Source organism: Protomyctophum parallelum (assembly GCF_964188405.1).
Source record: "Protomyctophum parallelum genome assembly, chromosome: 2".
NCBI classification, from domain to species: Eukaryota; Metazoa; Chordata; class Actinopteri; order Myctophiformes; family Myctophidae; genus Protomyctophum; species Protomyctophum parallelum.
Window position 1 is genome coordinate 41,070,612 of NC_139699.1, and position 17,201 is coordinate 41,087,812.

At 42.9% G+C, this 17,201-nt stretch overlaps 1 protein-coding gene across 8 annotated transcripts in view; it reads left to right on the forward strand.

Annotated features, from left to right (window-relative positions):
• The window catches only part of LOC310854156 (uncharacterized protein), a 62,050-nt gene extending 58,759 nt beyond the window's left edge, over positions 1–3,291 (forward strand). For all 8 annotated transcript variants that reach the window (XM_083758680.1, XM_083758681.1, XM_083758682.1 and 5 more), the window contains one exon: positions 96–3,291. In XM_083758680.1, the coding sequence (XP_083614806.1) occupies positions 96–254 (159 nt within the window). In that variant the 3' untranslated portion in view covers positions 255–3,291. The remainder of the gene's footprint in view (positions 1–95) is intronic.
• The last annotated feature ends 13,910 nt before the right edge of the window (positions 3,292–17,201 follow it).

Consider the following 17,201-nt stretch of genomic DNA (forward strand, 5'->3'; position numbering starts at 1 on the left):
TGATAAAGTGCTTTATTGCACCCCCTTTATAGTGTGTGTGTGTGTGTGTGTGTGTGTGTGTGTGTGTGTGTGTGTGTGTGTGTGTTTCCTCCCAGGTGAAAGGTGGCCTTCTGGCTTGTCGCCGTTGGGTACGGGGGAGGAGCTTGTATTGCTCCAAGCAGCTGACCACTCGTGCGCGCTCCCGCTACTTCTTCCTGGCCTACCTGCTCACGCTACATGTGTTGGTGCTCATGTGCCTCAGTGGCGCCCTCTAGCCAGGCCAAACCATTTCACAGCGCTTTGTGGCATCAACTTCAAAAAGTGAAGGTGAAAACCTTGCTGGCTGGCTGACACCAGTCATGTTGACCAAATGTCTTAAATTCTCAGACGTTGTTTTGGGTAAAAGACGTAGAAAAGCTTCTGATTACAGCCAGCTATCAGGATCCGACGATTTTCTGAAAGTTTTCTGAAAAGCATGTTGCTCAAACTCTTTCATGTAAAGTACGCCCAAAATATATGCATTTGTCATCCGCGGACCCCCATTTCAAAATATTTTGTCCCAGGGAACCCCAGAAGCAAAGTTTTTAGTTATATAGGCCTATACAAATAAGATCTACACACTAAACGGCATATCTAACAACGATCCCCCGATCGTTGATAAACACAGGAGGTTTCCTCTGTGCCTCCGTGGAAAAAAATGAATCAGCGCGACCATCCATTCCCTACTTGGGGTCAGTTGAAAATAGCATTCTGGCCAAAAATGGAGATACGACAAGTGACTGGTGTCTGATTTTTCACCTGATTTCCTTGAGAGTCAAAGGACCCCATAGCTCTGAGACTGTACAAATGGAACCAAATGTACCCCATAAGGGATCTATTTGGTTCCATTTGTACCCAGGTAGAGTTGCAGACCTGCAGCGGTCCGTTCGAACCCCCTAGAGGAACCGAGGGTCCCTGGACCCCACTTTGAGGACCATCACCTGCCCGATAGGTGGTGATCCCCAGAAATCTCTTGACGACGCAAAACTAGTTTGATGTCAACTTTAAATGTCCTGTTTAGTTTGTAAAACCTTGCTAAATGAAGCCTTAACGTTTAGAGATATCTCCGTTCTGTTGATGAGGTGCTGTGGTCATTTCATCACTGGCGAGTCATTGCTTTGGCCCAACAGAACTTCCGGTCTTCGTAAAGGACAAGCTCTTTCATGTCATGACGATGTCGGAACTTCTTTCCTCGGTTCCATACTTCAAAATCTCGATGCTGAGTTGAATCTATGCACTGTATGTAATATTCATCTCATATCATTTCTATGCACTACGCGTAACACCCAAACCCTATCGATCAGGGATCCCTAGGTGTCTGTTCTCGGGGGCCCTCCCCTTGTTTTCTCCCTCTGTAACAAATCTGTTCAGCGAAAATAGCATCTTGACTTTTTTATTATAATTTCACAGATGTTTGCCTGTTTTTGCTGAATGTTTTATTATGACATGCCCAGAATAGGAACGTGCTAGGGTTCAAATGGTAATGGTACACTAGATTTGAATCTGCCTTTTCTGTCGGCCAATATTATGTCTGTTGACTGAGTATAATTTAGCCTGAAGTGTTGTCATTCACCTTAAACACAGTGGTTCACAACCTGGGGGGGGGGGGGGGGGGGACTCAATACTGCCACCACCTGGTGGAGTCAGTCAGGTTACCCCAAATCACAGTGAAGTGAATATTTAAGGACTTTTAAGACCTTTTTAATACCTAGAGGAAAAAAAGAAAAGACTGCATCAAAACTAATCAACAAACTGTACTATACCATCTGGTCAAACATTGGCCAAATTATCAAATAATATATGAAAAGGGCAAACATTTTATTGGTATCTGTGGAACCGACTCAAACTAAATGTAATGTAACTCCTAAAGATCCTTACTTATCAGGCTGGGGGGTCCCCAGTTCAAACATGGTTAGTTTTTTGGGCTCCACACTAAGGGGGACGGACGGAGACGGACGGACCTGAAAAGGTTGAGAACCACTGCATTAAATACTACATGTACTTCAATGACACCACTGAAAAAAGACTGCACAGGACATAATGTCTTTATTTATGCATTTATTCTAATTATCCCCTCTTGCTCTGATGGTCAGTTGCTGTACATTTTAATTTGATTGTGTAGAATCCCATAGTTATGGTTGATCAGAGACAGGGTAAATACATATAGCATTGATGGTAAAAGTAAAATTACTTAAAGCGGCACTACGTAGTCTGGGGTGTCAGTGGACCACTTTGGACACACATAACCTGTTTTTTTGTGTGGCTTTCGCCTTTATTTTATATTTTTTATGGAGGGATAGACCGTAGGCAGACAGGAAATGGGGAGAGAGATGGGTAGGGGTGACATGCAGTAAAGGCCGTCGGGAATCGAACCCGCAGCACACTGCCAGACTGGATTACCAGCCAAGGTGCCTGGACCGCTGAGCCACGTCCCAGGCCGGCAGAGAACATCTTTGACTTCATTACCCAACAGTCTCTGCAAGCATGTCTGGCGACTGGCGAGGAAGCGCTGTGATTGGCCAGTCTTCGCTCTGACTGGCAGCTCTGCCTTGGTGCCGGGATGAAACTCTGTCTCCCCTATACATACAGTGGTAGTAAAGTAAGCCCTTAGCAGGGACCCCCCCTGAGTCTATACATTTATGGACGGATGATTGTTATTGCTTAAACATGCAACTATCATTTGTGGGACATAATGTTATATAGTTGTTAAAAACGGTTACATAGTGCTGCTTTAAGGTGCTGTAATATTGATTTATTATTCTCCATTATTTTATAGTCAAATGTATTTACGTAGGGAGACTGAGCTGGGAATGTCCCTATGTTAGGGTCAGTGATTTGAGTTGATTTCTTTTTGGCACATATAGAGTCATATATAATGTCACACTACATTTGTTTTTGTCGTGTCGAGGTTGGAATGAATGTGTCACAATGGTTGGTTTTGGTTTGCTCATCAATCCAAGGTTTGTGGAGAACTGTCTATACGTGTAGGCTGTGTAGGTACATTTGATTTGTCCTAATGTATATACGTGTGATCCGAGGACAACATGATCTGAATCTATTTATAAAAAAAAGAACTACTGAAAGATGTTAAGATGTCATATTTTCTATACTGGCTTCTATTTTTTGAAGAGATTAAAAATAGCACTGCAGTACCATTAGCCTTGTGCGAGGCTTAATTGTGTGCAATACTGTGGAGGGCGACACATTTTCTTCTGCTTCTTCAGATGAGCTGTTCTTGAGGAAATCATTTTAATAAAGCTATCAAGAACTTTTCTAATTGTTGTTTATTCAATAGATTAGTGTTATTTTACATTTAAAGTTACTGTACCTTTTGGTTGGACTGGTTACCAGTTACTTTGCAGATGTAAAATAGTGTATTATAAAATGTAAATGAACCACTTAAAGGTTTTATGACATTCATTTTCATTTATTTTTCTTTTTTCTTTTAGGTTTTATGACCTCAATTACACCCAAAAAACCTGAACTTTGAACATTCAGTGGATTTTCTGTGGTCTGAAGTTTTCTTTGGGGTTTGGAAGGCCTTTGAGCTACAATGAAAACAGGCAACACAGTGAAACAGTGACATCTGCTGGCAAATCCCATTGACATATATGGGATTTGCAGTAAGTGATGTCACTTACTGCGGGCAAATCAGAGCACCTGTTTGAGCCAGAAAACCCCAGATCACAGAAAATCTACTGAATGTTAAAAGTTCATGTTTTTTGGGTACCAAAACCCTCTACTGACCGTACCAAAACCCTCTACTGGACCGTACCAAAACCCTCTACTGACCGTACCAAAACCCTCTACTGACCGTACTAAAACCCTCTACTGGACCGTACTAAAACCCTCTACTGACCGTACCAAAACCCTCTACTGGACCGTACTAAAACCCTCTACTGACCGTACCAAAACTCTCTACTGGACCGTACCAAAACCCTCTACTGGAATGTACCAAAACCCTCTACTGACCGTACAAAAACCCTCTACTTACTGGACTGTACCAAAACCCTCTACTGACCGTACCAAAACCCTCTACTGGACCGTACCAAAACCCTCTACTGACCGTACCAAAACCCTCTACTGGACCGTACCAAAACCCTCTACTGACCGTACCAAAACCCTCTACTGACCGTACCAAAACCCTCTACTGGACCATACCAAAACCCTCTACTGACCGTACCAAAACCCTCTACTGACCGTACCAAAACCCTCTACTGACCGTACTAAAACCCTCTACTGACCGTACCAAAACCCTCAACTGACCGTACCAAAACCCTCTACTGACCGTACCAAAACCCTCTACTGGACCATACCAAAAGCCTCTACTGGACCGTACCAAAACCCTCTACTGGACTGGAACCAAAACCCTCTACTGACCGTACCAAAACCCTCTACTGGACTGGAACCAAAACCCTCTACTGACCGTACCAAAACCCTCTACTGGACCATACCAAAACCCTCTACTGGACTGTACCAAAACCCTCTACTGGACCGTACCAAAACCCTCTACTGGACCGTACCAAAACCCTCTACTGACCGTACCAAAACCCTCTACTGGACCGTACCAAAACCCTCTACTGACCGTACCAAAACCCTCTACTGGACCATACCAAAACCCTCTACTGACCGTACCAAAACCCTCTACTGGACCGTACCAAAACCCTCTACTGACCGTACCAAAACCCTCTACTGGACCGTACCAAAACCCTCTACTGACCGTACCAAAACCCTCTACTGGACCGTACCAAAACCCTCTACTGACCGTACCAAAACCCTCTACTGGACCATACCAAAACCCTCTACTGACCATACCAAAACCCTCTACTGGACCGTACCAACACCCTCTACTGACCGCACCAAAACCCTCTACTGACCACACCAAAACCCTCTACTGACCGTACCAAAACCCTCTACTAACCGTAACCAAAACCCTCTACTGACCGCACCAAAACCCTCTACTGACCGTACTAAAACCCTCTACTGACCGTACCAAAACCCTCTACTGACCGTACCAAAACCCTCTACTGACCGTACCAAAACCCTCTACTGGACCGTACCAAAACCCTCTACTGACCGTACCAAAACTCTCTACTGACCGTACCAAAACCCTCTACTGACCGTAACAAAACCCTCTACTGGACCGTACCAAAACTCTCTACTGACCGTACCAAAACCCTCTACTGACCGTACCAAAACCCTCTACTGGACCGTACCAAAACCCTCTACTGACCGTACCAAAACCCTCTACTGACCGTACCAAAACGCTCTACTGACCGTACCAAAACCCTCTACTGACCGTACCAAAACCCTCTACTGGACCGTACCAAAACTCTCTACTGACCGTACCAAAACCCTCTACTGACCGTACCAAAACCCTCTACTGACCGTACCAAAACCCTCTACTGACCGTACCAAAACCCTCTACTGACCGTACCAAAACCCTCTACTGGACCGTACCAAAACCCTCTACTGAGTACTGACCGTACCAAAACCCTCTACTGACCGTACCAAAACCCTCTACTGGACCGTACCAAAAACCTCTACTGACCGTACCAAAACCCTCTACTGACCGTACCAAAACCCTCTACTGACTGTACCAAAACCCTCTACTGGACCGTACCAAAACCCTCTACTGACCGTACCAAAACGCTCTACTGACCGTACCAAAACCCTTTACTGGACCGTACCAAAACCCTCTACTGACCGTACCAAAACCCTCTACTGGACCGTACCAAAACCCTCTACTGACCGTACTAAAACCCTCTACTGGACCGTACCAAAACCCTCTACTGGACCGTACCAAAAACCTCTACTGGACCGTACCAAAACCCTTTACTGACCGTACCAAAACCCTTTACTGACCGTACCAAAACCCTCTACTGACCGTACCAAAACCCTCTACTGACCGTACCAAAACCCTCTACTGACCGTACCAAAACCCTTTACTGACCGTACTAAAACCCTTTACTGACCGTACTAAAACCCTCTACTGGACCGTACCAAAACCCTCTACTGACCGTACCAAAACCCTTTACTGACCGTACCAAAACCCTTTACTGACCGTACTAAAACCCTCTACTGGACCGTACCAAAACCCTTTACTGACCGTACCAAAACCCTCTACTGACCGTACCAAAACCCTCTACTGACCGTACCAAAACCCTCTACTGACCGTACCAAAACCCTCTACTGGACCGTACCAAAACCCTCTACTGACTGTACCAAAACCCTCTACTGGACCGTACCAAAACCCTCTACTGACTGTACCAAAACCCTCTACTGGACCGTACCAAAACCCTCTACTGACCGTACCAAAACCCTCTACTGACCGTACCAAAACCCTCTACTGACCGTACCAAAACCCTCTACTGAGTACTGACCGTACCAAAACCCTCTACTGACCGTACCAAAACCCTCTACTGGACCGTACCAAAAACCTCTACTGACCGTACCAAAACCCTCTACTGACCGTACCAAAACCCTCTACTGACCGTACCAAAACCCTCTACTGGACCGTACCAAAACCCTCTACTGACCGTACCAAAACGCTACACTGACCGTACCAAAACCCTTTACTGGACCGTACCAAAACCCTCTACTGACCGTACCAAAACCCTCTACTGGACCGTACCAAAACCCTCTACTGACCGTACTAAAACCCTCTACTGGACCGTACCAAAACCCTCTACTGGACCGTACCAAAAACCTCTACTGGACCGTACCAAAACCCTTTACTGACCGTACCAAAACCCTTTACTGACCGTACCAAAACCCTCTACTGACCGTACCAAAACCCTCTACTGACCGTACCAAAACCCTCTACTGACCGTACCAAAACCCTTTACTGACCGTACTAAAACCCTTTACTGACCGTACTAAAACCCTCTACTGGACCGTACCAAAACCCTTTACTGACCGTACCAAAACCCTCTACTGACCGTACCAAAACCCTTTACTGACCGTACTAAAACCCTTTACTGACCGTACTAAAACCCTCTACTGACCGTACCAAAACCCTCTACTGACCGTACCAAAACCCTTTACTGACCGTACCAAAACCCTTTACTGACCGTACTAAAACCCTCTACTGACCGTACCAAAACCCTCTACTGACCATACCAAAACCCTCTACTGGACCGTACCAAAACCCTCTACTGACCGTACCAAAACCCAGTGGTGGCCATTGTGAGGTGCAACAGGTAGCATGCCCATTCCTTTTTCCTATTGAGATTTCGGAAAATATTTCTATGAAACTATTTTAAGCCTGGAACCAATGAATGCAAGGCTTTTGCACAAAACACATAGGAGAAGGTCAGCCAGTATAGTCTGACATACTGAAACAGGAAAGAAAATACACACTGTGTTCAAATGCAGTTGAAAAGTTCATAAAGATAACTGTTGTGTTGTTCCCTTAAACATTTCAACTGCATTTGAAGACATTATTTTTCTCTACTCCTTCAGTGCCACCTGGTGGTCACCAGTTTAGGCTCTGAGTGCCAATTCTCCCATTATAAAGAAAGAGAGGACTTTTGTTTTTAAAGTGTAAAAAAAAAATAATGTAAAAGACGTCTTGTCGTCTTTGGCACCCATTGCAAAGACGTCTATAAAGCGGGATTACGTTCCTGGCACTTAAACAGTTGCCTTGAATCAAGCCATTAAGGATCCTGGTGAATCGTGACCATAAAACGTTTGATTCTGTCTAAATAAAATATATAATATAATTCAGAATTACAATATATTTTTCACACTCAAAAGTTTGTATGGATATTATGACTGGCTATGGGTAGCTTGGTTCCATAGCCAGCCATAATCATGACCATAAAACATTTGATTGTGTCAAAAATATTTGAATATTGAATTATATTGTATACTATATTTAGACAGAATCAAATGTTTTATGGTCATCATTCCAAGCTTGGAATTCCAAGATTAAGGTGGGACTGCAGACAAAGAACATCAGTTCTCAGTGTTAAAACACACAAACATTGTGTAACACAACTACATTAGACTTATGCACAATAATTGTCAATATCAAACATGATGAATATGCTGGAAAGAAAATGTATGCAGGATTTACACCAATAAGTCCCCCGGGTCACGCCAGGGCTGTCTTTGATAAACAGCGCTGTCTCTTTATACTCACCAAAGTGTTCACTTGAGAAGAATTATAACAGATTGTCAGCGTGTGAAATTGTGTTTGGAGGGTGAATGATGGTCCATGTCTTTCAGCGCCAGAGCCATTTCGGGGTGCTATAATCATTGGATGGGAATCCATCACAAACCACAATGGAGACAAATACTTTGCCATTGCACCACCTACTATCATGGTGAGTTTATCATACAACAGCACTTTTCAACACGTTAGCTTTTTGTTGTCTGTCTCCACACAATAGCACTTTACATATTAGATATGACTTAGCCTGTTGTTGTCTCTGTTGTTTACTCTTCATTGAAAAGCACTGCAGCCTGGTTGATTTCAGAATGTTTTTTTCTTTTTTTAATCTAATGTGGAACATACAGTAGGGAGATGGGTATTTCTCACTGAAGAATCCGACATGTGTGTTGTATAGGCAGCCATATTATCATGGACCATACAGTATAGGTGGAAGAAACATTAAGTTCGACAATATTTCAGTACATCAACACACAGCAAAACAGAGGTTTTGTTAGATTATCGTCTCTGTCGGGTGGAAACCTGCAAAAAGCTGCAAACCCCCCCCCCCAAACAGCAAAAGTAGCAGATCTACAAGCTCTAAACGTGTCGCTTCAAGCTGCGTTTAGAGCTTGCGGATCCACTACGTTTGATGCTTTTGTGTGACACTGTATACTGGATGATCAAGTAGGGGTGTTCATTTATGAAAAAGCACAAAAGGTTAAAATATGGTGATACAACGATATGTTCCTCTCCTTCTGAGGTGAGGATGGCAGATGAGAGATTAAAACAATACATAAATGCAATTCATATGCGTCAGAAATTTAAACCCAGGGCAGTACTGTTGCATTAACTGCTTCAAGGTTGTACTTTATTGTTACATCTTGTGTACAGGTACATAAGAGTAAAACTTATTTTTGTATTGGCTTCCTTCAGACAATGCAGCAGCATAACATAACATCAAACAACAAACGCAGTAACCCAAAGGAATAGAATACAGAGTGCAAGAAAGAGCAAAGAGTCAAAAAAAGAGTAATACACAGTTCATGTTTTCCGTAGTAGTAGCAAAGTTAGGTAAACTTTGTGTGAAAAAATGTGTTTATTGTCATGATTTGTCAGGTGCCGAGTTGGCTTTGTCCGAGGCTTAAAGGTCTTTAAATAAATAGTTTCTGAAACGTCTATGGGAAAAATGAATGGGAAATTCTCTTCCGGGCCATGGAAGGGGGCGGGACTGCGACGGTCTATACTCTATAGCATATGTCAAACTCAAGGCCCGGGGGCCAAATCAGGCCCGTGAATGAATTATCTTTGGCCCGCGGGATGATATTTAATTAGTATTAGAACTGGCCCTCTGGTATATTGCACGGACCACCATAATACTACAAGTCCCACAATGCACTGCGAGTGCATTGTCACGTATTGAGGGCCCACAATCGCAAGCATGCGTCTTCTCTTCACTATTGATCAGCAGTGAAAGTATATCACTTGTGGTCAACTTTCAGCTACCCCTGGCCCGTGTGTTGAAACACAGTCCGGCCCTCGACTTGTACCAATTTATTTATTTTGGACCACTGTGTATTTGAGTTTGACATCCCTCTATAGTATACCTTCAAAACCACCCTGAGTGAAAACCCTCCTTCAGAATAGCCTTCCCGAGTTGACTTTGATTTTAACTTGTTACTATTAGTGTTTTATTGCTTTTAATTATTATCTTTTACTTATCTGAGTTTCTCCTAATACAGTAGTTTTTGTTCTCTCCCCTGGCCCCCACACATGTAAAGTGTATTTACAGGGTCCATATATGGAGCTGGCCTGTTCTGACATCACAACACTCATATTTGGGCCTGCCTGACACAGAACGTGTTGAAAAATATATGGTCTCTACTATGTGCTGAAGCTCAAAGACATCTCATATCTACAATTTACAATTTACAATTTAGGCATTTAGCAGACGCTCTTAATCCAGAGCGAAAGTAACAGTGGAATATCTATATAATGAAGCTATACATATAAACTATACATCTATACTACTATGCTATACATATGTACTATGACGTGCTATGACTACATACAATGCAATTATAGTGCTGTCTACATAACATGCTATAAGTCTGTATCAAATGCTATCTAAGTCTACAGAAATGCTATCTAAGGGGGTGGGGTAAGTGCTATGGGCCATGATGGAGTCTGAAAAGGTGGGTTTTCAGACTACGGCGGAATCTATAATTAGGAGTGTTCTTTCACACTGACTTCACCGCTGCGCTCACTTCTACATGGAACGCAATTTTTATCCTACAATTTTGCAACCCATTGTTTCACCCAGTGTCAATTATCTATGTAATCCTGGGCGCTACACTTCCTCTGCCAACCTGGGGGGGGGGGGCAGCGGACTGACCTCATGCTTCCTTCTATACATGAGGAGTCCAAGCTTCTTCTTTTCACCTGACAGGGGGGAGTTTCCCCGGCCGGACGTAGCGCGTGGAAGGAACACGTTATTCTGACCAGTTCATTTCCCCTCCATCAGGCGCCCCAGGTGGCCACTGGCCAGGGGGAGGTAGTTTGTGAGGGTACCTACCCTAGGGGACACGGGGAGAACATGCAAACTCCACACAGAAAAGCCCTTTCGCCAAGCCTGCCTCGGGTATGGGCACTGATGACGCAGAGGAGAGAACACGCCCACAGCACCCACAGCGCACCCAGCGGGAAACGAACTCAGGACCTTCTAGCTGTGAGGCGACAGCACTACCGACTGCCACCGTGCCCCACCGTGCTTCACTTTTGTTTGTGCCTGATTGTACACTCTTTTGTACACACATTTTTCCTTCCCGATACATATTCCGATAACCCATAACTTGTGTATATATCGGTCAATACAGGTGACAGTACCGATCTGATAACAGCATCAAACAGCACAAAATCATCGGCACTACAGAATTACCCAGTCTCCATAACATCTACACCACTCGCTGTATGAAAAAAGCCCATAACATCATGGAAGACACCAGCCACCCCGCAAATACCCTGTTCAAACTACTCCCCTCCAAAAAACGCTACCAGAGCATCAGATCTCGTACCACCCGTCTCAGTAACAGTTTTTACCCCCAGGCAGTCAGGCTGCTGAACAGCTGACCTTGAACTGTATTGCACTTCACTTCACTTGCACTTTCTTTTACTGTTTTTTGTCTTTTCTTGCACTATAGATGTTTGTTTATGTCCTGTGTATGTAAGACGGAGAGTGCTCTGAGCAAAATAAATTTCATTGTATGTATACTCTGTATCTATACAAATGACAAATAAACCTGAACCTGAACCTGAACCTGAACCTGAGCACGTGTAATTAAAAATCTAGCACAAAACAAACGTACATTTGTACACTCAGATTTATGGGGGTCCTTGAAATGTAAAAGTTTAACAACCACTGATCTAGTAACATTGGAACAACTCTATTCAGCACATTATTGGAGCATGTCACTGTCTTGTCTGTAGGGCTATACTCAACAAGCTCTCAACGTTTTGCGAGCTTGTTGATTGGCTGAAAATCTATAATTTTAATCAAATAATAGTTTTTTGTTTTTAATAATGGATTAAGTCAATTAGTTAAACTGTTGCATGTTTGTTCATCATGAACATGAACATGAACAAGTTAATTAGCAGCAGCAAACAGCTTTAATTATCACTGGGCTATTTTCAGTAAACAGTAAAGAAAAGTAACAGTAAAAGAAAAAGCAAGAAGAAGCAAACGGCTGATTTCTGCCTTCTTCTAAAGCCCAGTTTTTGCTTACAAGGCAAGACAACACACTTCACTAAAGCATCTGGAAATGTTCCCAAACTGTTTAATGTGAATGGCAGCAAAATGTTCTCGCTTGTTGTGTTTTTTCTGTACTGTCTCCAAACTCTATGCACTACGGTCAAGCTCACAGTTTACCCAGGCAGGCATTATGAGCCAGTGCTCAGCAGATAAGACACTTAGGCCTACATTAATGAATGAAGTGTGAGGGAGCTTGTGCCAATATGGTGTTATGAAGGTTAATTGGACTATGCTCTGAGACAAGCTATTAAAGGATGGGAGCCGGAGCTCTGCTTCACTATCGTACCCAGAAGGTCTACGAGACACTCTGCGGAAACTCTCACAGACCTGGACTACGCTGATGACATCTGCCTGCTATCTGACCACGTACGTCAGGCAGGAGTGGAGTTGGAGTGCGCTAAAGTTGGAAATCCAACCTCCCCCGACACATCAAGATCAGTTTCTTCTCTGCTACCGTGGAGTCCGTCCTCCTCTATGGCTGTGAATGCTGGACACTAACACAAGCCCTACAGAAATCCCTGGACAGGTGCTACACCAGAATGTTACGTGTGGTACTTACCATCAACAGGGACGAGCACATCACCAACAAGCGTCTGTATGGGGCATTACCAAGTGTAACAGAGAAGATAGCAGTAAGGAGGATGTAGCTGGCCACTGTCACCGACACCAAGAACCTCCGGTTCAAAAAGCTTGTACTGTGGGAACCGACACACGGGCATCGACCGAGAGGACGTCCCACACCTACCTATGTGGACGTACTAAAGAAAGATGCTGGTGCAGAAAGCACAAAAGAGCTGGACAGATGTATGGAGAACCGAGATGACTGGAGACGTCGATGGAGGGCTCGTCTGAGGGCGACGTAGAGAGAGAGAAGGTGGAACCCTGAGGCCTGGTATGGTAGGCCTCAGCCTCAGGTCTACCATTCTGAAATTTAATTTAATATTTGGACAGCTGACAGTAGGCTCTCTTTACTCTAAAAAAGTAATATATATACAGTATATATATATTTGTTTTTCTTTACTCTAAAAAAAATAATATATATATATTATTTCTTTTTTCAGAGTAAAGAGAGCCTACTGTCAGCTGTCCAGCAGTCCAAATATTATGAAATTAAATTTCAGAATGGTAGACCTGAGGCCTACCATTGCGTGGCACATCTATGCACGGAATGTCTATGTTCACAGGCTTCTGTGTGCGGCCTAGAGGGCATCTGAGCATGTGCACCACTAAAAGTCTTACACTAAATGCGTTCAGGAAACCCAGCCATTGAGCATATAGCAGCCCATACAGCAATCAGAAATGAGACGCATCAGGTGTTCGGGTGGTGCAGTGGTAAAGTACCTGCCCACTTCCGGCTTTCACGAGCCTCAACACAAACACTATTGGGCCCGTGTTCGGGGGAGGGGAGCCAGGAGGCTCTCCATCCTCCCGGTGGGGGCTCCTCACTCACTAGCTGGTAGGTTGTAGGATAAAACAGCAGTGGCAACACATAGAAATGTTTAGGGGAGGAATCAAATGGTGTGGCAACTCCGACAAACACGACTCAGACAAACACGACATCAGTTCTGGTATTCCACAGGGCTCGATTCTTGGCCCTCTGCTTTTCTCCTTGTACATACTGCCATTGGGCGAACTCATTGCCAATCACGGAGTCAATTTTCATTTCTATGCTGAAGATGATACCCAATTATATCTATCTGTGGCTCCAGATGATCCCTGTGCTTTAGACCCGCTGCTTACCTGTCTGTCTAGCATCAAATGTTGGATGAGTGAGAACTTTCTCAAGCTAAATGAGGACAAGACAGAAGTTCTCATAATCGGTTCTAGTGAGCAGAAATAATCAATATTAAGCAGACTTGGCAACCTGACTGTAGACAGTAACAGTACAGTAAAGAACCTGGGGGTTATTATTGATTCCGAATTGAATTTTAATTCACACATTAATCATGTTACCAAGATTGCCTTTTTTCACCTTAGAAATATTGCACGAATCAGAGCCTATGTGTCCTTGGACGATGCAAAAACGCTAATCCACGCCTTTGTTTTTTCTCGGCTTGATTACTGCAATGCACTTTTTTCAGGACTGCCTAAGAAAACAACTGACAGATTACAACTTGTCCAAAATGCAGCAGCCAGAGTTTTAACTAGAACTAAGATGAAAGAACATATTACTCCAGTTTTGGCATCACTGCACTGGCTTCCGGTTGTTTTTAGGATTGATTTTAAAATTATTTTACTTGTCTATAAAGCCCTCAATGGTCTCGCACCTTCCTACCTACATGACTGCCTGCCTAAATATGTCCCAAACCGCCCGCTAAGGTCTTCCACTGCTGGCCTGCTCGCTTTGCCTAAAAAAATGGCAACTAAAAAATACGGGGAAGCAGCTTTTTGCTTCTACGGGCCATCGGCATGGAACAAGCTCCCTCTCTACCTTCGTCAGGCAGCCTCTGTAGACATTTTTAAAGCTCAGCTCAAGACCCACTTCTACAACATTGCTTTTAAGTGATCTTATATTTTTTGTTATCCATGTCCTCACTGTATTGCATTACTGCTTGTTTTTTAATGTCGTTGCCTTGCTTTTCTTTTATTCTCCATTGTTCTGTAAAGCACTTTGAGCTGCATTTGATGTCATGAAAGGTGCTATACAAATAAAGTTTTATTATTATTATTATTATTAAATTGCAGAGAAAAAAGGGTTAAAAAGCAAAAAAGAAAGAAATGAGAAGCATCCTGTAAAGTAGGCTATTAAAAGTTGTGTTTTAATATTATACGACTATACGGGCTGGCAGCTGACACCTGTGGAACATCCTGGCATTCGTGTGAGCTTGATAGGCTACACAGTATGTTCCTTTTTTCTTCTGAAGATTTCTGACTACAGTAGTTATATGGACAGAATGCCCAAAATAGGAGCACACACACACACACACACACACACACACCCCAGGTTTACAGTGGTTAATATTGTTTGACACTTTTAATGCTCCATGGTCCTGGAAGCAGCTCCAGGAAGACGGTAAACTGGAGCACTTAATCCCTTTGGGTGATTTAAGAAGTTTACTTCACACGCTGGCTGAGTTACTTGAGTTTATTTAATGCAGGTTCTCAAACTGTTTAAACTTTGAGTGTACAATACATTAGTCGACCAAATCAAACTCGACTAAAATGTTATGGTATTTAGTCGTCTAAAACTATAGATTCAAACTAAAACATTTCAGATGACTAAAATATGACTAAAACTAAATGGAATTGGCTGTCAAAATCAACACTGTTGTTCACCTGCTCTCCTATTCTGTGGCTTGAGGCAGAAACCTTTTATCTCCATATTTAATTTCTTTGTGCTCTCAAATATGTGTTCATGTTTTATGCGAGAAATTAAGCACTCTGCAAACTCACAGCATGGTGTGAATAAGGCCCGGATTAACAATGGAATTTACTGGTGCTTAAAGGGATAGTTCAGATTTGTTGAATTTAAGCTGTATGAAATACTTGCCATTAATTTAGTGGTTATAAAGACTGCTGTACTTTATACCTCATACTAAGCTGTGTGGGCTAGTGTTTGTTTACAAGTGAGAGAAAGACGGCCATCTAAGCATGCTTGCTACTATAGTGGCACTATAGTTTAAAATGAGTACACCGTCTGGATATTTTAGATAGATAGATAGATAGATAGATAGATATTGTCATTGCTTGCATGAAACAACGGAATTCAGTTAGAGCTTCACCACTGGCATACAAATAAATAACCATACTGTGTACAATAACCCAAAGTGCAATAGTGCTGGTGCAATGTGCAAAGTCCAAAGTTCAGTGCGAGACCAAGTCAAATTTCAGTACCCTTATAATCCTATAGAGGGGGCTCAAGGATGGGGGGGCAGGGGGCAGGTTGTTCATTCAGCAGCCTAACTATTTAAAGGCCCTGTCATCTGTTTGGTGAACGCTGCCAAGAACACTCTCGAGACCTGGGTCTGCTGCTGGGTTTTTATTTATACTAGTGCCAGGGTGAGTAACATGTCTCAAGACTGTTTTAATCATGTTTCATTATGTATCTAAATGTAGCTGTTACCATTCAGGTCTATGTTAATTCATTATGAATCTAAACATATCTGTCATCATTCAGGTTGATAATTCATGTGCCCTAGCTGGTTAGCTGTGATGACCTCTTTCATGTGGCAGGAGGGAATGTGTGAGCACACATGGACATTTCAAGGTATACAATCAAACAATTTGTTACAATTATTTATTTAGTTTATATTTATATTGTGTACTAAGTGTGTTGTTCCCACTATAGGCTCTTTACAAGTTCTCACCTCTTCCATTTGGATTAGAAGCACCATATGGATGTAGAACAGCTATGAATGTTATGTTTCTCAGGGATGGGCAGTGTATTGATATTGTCTTATCATTAGTCAATTTTTCCATCACAATGTATTCACAAATGTCATGAAACCAGCAAAAGAAAATGTGAATATTAGGAAATGGTTCATTAGATGAGCAGCAGGTGGCACTGTTTCTCCAGGTGAGACCAGTGTTTGACAGCAAACTTGGATTTAGTTTTAGCCTTTTGAATAGAATTCAATTTAATTTTAGTCAAATGTTCGTAATCTGAAATGTTTTAGTCTAGTTTTAGTCGACTAAATGCCATACGATTTTAGTCTACTAAGTCTACAGTTGATTTAGTCGACTAAAATGTATTTGGGAAGGCCTTGATGGTGTTGAAATGCCTGATTTCTACTCAGTCAGCTGTGTGAATTGTGAGTCAGTTTTTGTCTGTGGAAGGGTAGTCGACAAACATTCTTCGTCATAGTTTTAGTCGATGAAATCAACACTGGGAGAAATGCATGCTGTTAGCAGGGCCGTGCAGAGAGCACTGGGGGGGCAGGGGCTCAAACTCCAGAAAAGGGCACATGTGTGGAGTGCTGCTGCAAACACATTCATCACAAAACATGTTTTCAGAGTTCGATCTGTTCGTCAGGGAGGTGGTGCACTCCTGACAGGGCTGGTGAAATAGAAGATTTTCACCCATTTAATCCAGCATCAGTAAAACCGATATTGCTGAAATGTTTCTTTGGTCTGCAAGGGCTAGGCAGTGTATTGATATGTATTGTTTTATCGTCTCATCATAGTAGGCTACTCTAATCGCAGGATCGTTGCATAACGTAATGATGCTTTTATTTTATGTTCATATCTAGCTCATAACTGCACCCAACTCTGAAACTCAGG